A 1,773-nucleotide genomic window follows, 5' to 3' on the forward strand; every position below is an offset into this window, starting at 1 on the left:
CTTGCATCCCCCTTCTCACATGACCCCACCAGCCAGAGCTCACACAGAGCCCACAGCAGAACCAGGACTCAGACCCAAACTGGCTCACCTTCCCAGTCCTCCAGGGCTGGCGAGGGCTGGCCAGGGCGCAACGATGAACCTTCAAGGCCCCACGCGGTCACCGTGGGCTCCTCGGCGTCCGGAGTACCTATCAAAGGGGTAAGGCGTGGCGGGGTGGGGGGAGACCTCTGTGAGCTCCTGGTATGTGAGGTGCTGCCACAGTCTCTTCCATTTCACAGAGGAGAAGCCACACTCCAACCTCAGTGGACCCCAAGCACAGCAGCCTCCCCTTCTCCAGGAAGCCTCCCCTGACCTCCCCACCCCCAGGCTCTCACAGCCCATCCCTCACTCAGACACAGCCCCTTAGGCTGGGGAAGTCTGTCCTCTTCACTCCCCCAGACACAGTTCTCCCACTGTGTTCAATGGCCATGAATTCAGTTGGCTGTGCCTCTCTCTGCCCTCATCTTGATCTGAATTTTCTTTCATCCCTTTGCTGGCTCCCTCAGTCTACCTTACATCCCTGCACTCGGGGCCCAGGCTGCCAAGGGGAAGTCCTTGGAATCTAGCCTGACTTCTCTGGCCTTGAGGTGTCTGAGATAGCCAGGCTGGGCAGTGACAGACAAGTCCCTTCCCTCTTGGAGTCTCAGTCTCCCCATCTGAAAAATAGGCCCAGTGCCCGGCTCTACTGAGTGTTCCAGAGATGGGAGTTTCTCTTCTGAATGGTATGTGTGTGTGTGTGCAAGAGGGGAGGAGTTCGGTGAGAGGGGACAGTTCTGACCCCTTCATCCTGGCGACAAGACTGGATGATTCAGGGCCCAAACGCTGTGGCTGCGATGGATACCCTGCAGTCCCCTCTTGCCCCCAGGTGGTCCCGGAGGGAGCTCCATCTTGTCCTTGCCCCCTCACTCCACTCCCGAGGCGGGCAAGGCGGCTGCAGCGTGGGGAAGCGAGTGGGTCCCTTGCTTCTGTCTCCAGGCTCCGGCTGCTTGCCAGACGTTCGGGCGCCTGGAGGGGGGCTGGGCGGGGGTCTAGGGGCGCCTCACCTCGGGCCCCCGCCAGGTGTGCGGCGGCAACACAGAGGCAGAGCAGTGTCGGCAGTGACGACATGGTCAGGTCCGAAGATCGGAGGGAGGGTCCCAGCTCCGCTGCGCACTCGGGTCGGACTCCCGCGGGTCTGGCGGCCGCTGGGGCTGAGGATGGGGGAGGGACGCGGCCGCAGGCCACGCCCCATGCAGGCCACGCCCCGTCTGGGCAACTCCCGGGCCCGAGGTGACTTGGGTGACCACCCCTCTGGGGCGACCCCCTCGGTGCATCCGGCTGTACCTCCGCCCTAGGGCTGGCCTGCGTCCCTTCGTCGCCGACTGGAAGTCCCTTCCTGAGCCCACCCTCCCTTCTCCACGTCTGGAAGTGCCTCCTGGAACAGAGCCTGAAGCCGTCCGGACATTCAGGCTTTAGGCAGCCCTTTAGGCGGCTAGAAATCCTCCCCCGGGTCTCACTTCGAATCTGTTGGCTTTAGGTCGCCCCGAGCACGCTGGTAATCAATCCCACCCGGAATCCACCCGCCACTCTTCTGGCTCCGGTTTTCTCGGAGGCCAGCAGGAAGTCCCATGTGCGTCTGCCCTCCATCCCTCCCGCCTTGGGCCACCGGAGGACCGGTGGGCAGTTCCCCCCCGAGGCTGCCCGCCCCCGCGGCAGACGCGGCGCACAGAGGAGGCCCAGGCGAGGCGGCAGTGG

The 1,773-nt window shown here is 63.9% G+C and overlaps 1 protein-coding gene across 1 annotated transcript in view; it reads right to left on the reverse strand.

Annotated features, from left to right (window-relative positions):
• Nucleotides 1-1,165, reverse strand: part of CILP2 (cartilage intermediate layer protein 2) — an 8,596-nt gene extending 7,431 nt beyond the window's left edge. The window contains 2 exon segments of the mRNA XM_010847249.1: nt 89-187; nt 1,083-1,165. Of these exon segments, the coding sequence (XP_010845551.1) occupies nt 89-187; nt 1,083-1,146 (163 nt within the window). The 5' untranslated portion in view covers nt 1,147-1,165.
• Nucleotides 1,166-1,773: the final 608 nt, after the last annotated feature.

This window comes from Bison bison, unplaced genomic scaffold (genome assembly GCF_000754665.1).
Source record: "Bison bison bison isolate TAMUID 2011002044 unplaced genomic scaffold, Bison_UMD1.0 scf7180017864248, whole genome shotgun sequence".
NCBI classification, from domain to species: domain Eukaryota; kingdom Metazoa; phylum Chordata; class Mammalia; order Artiodactyla; family Bovidae; genus Bison; species Bison bison.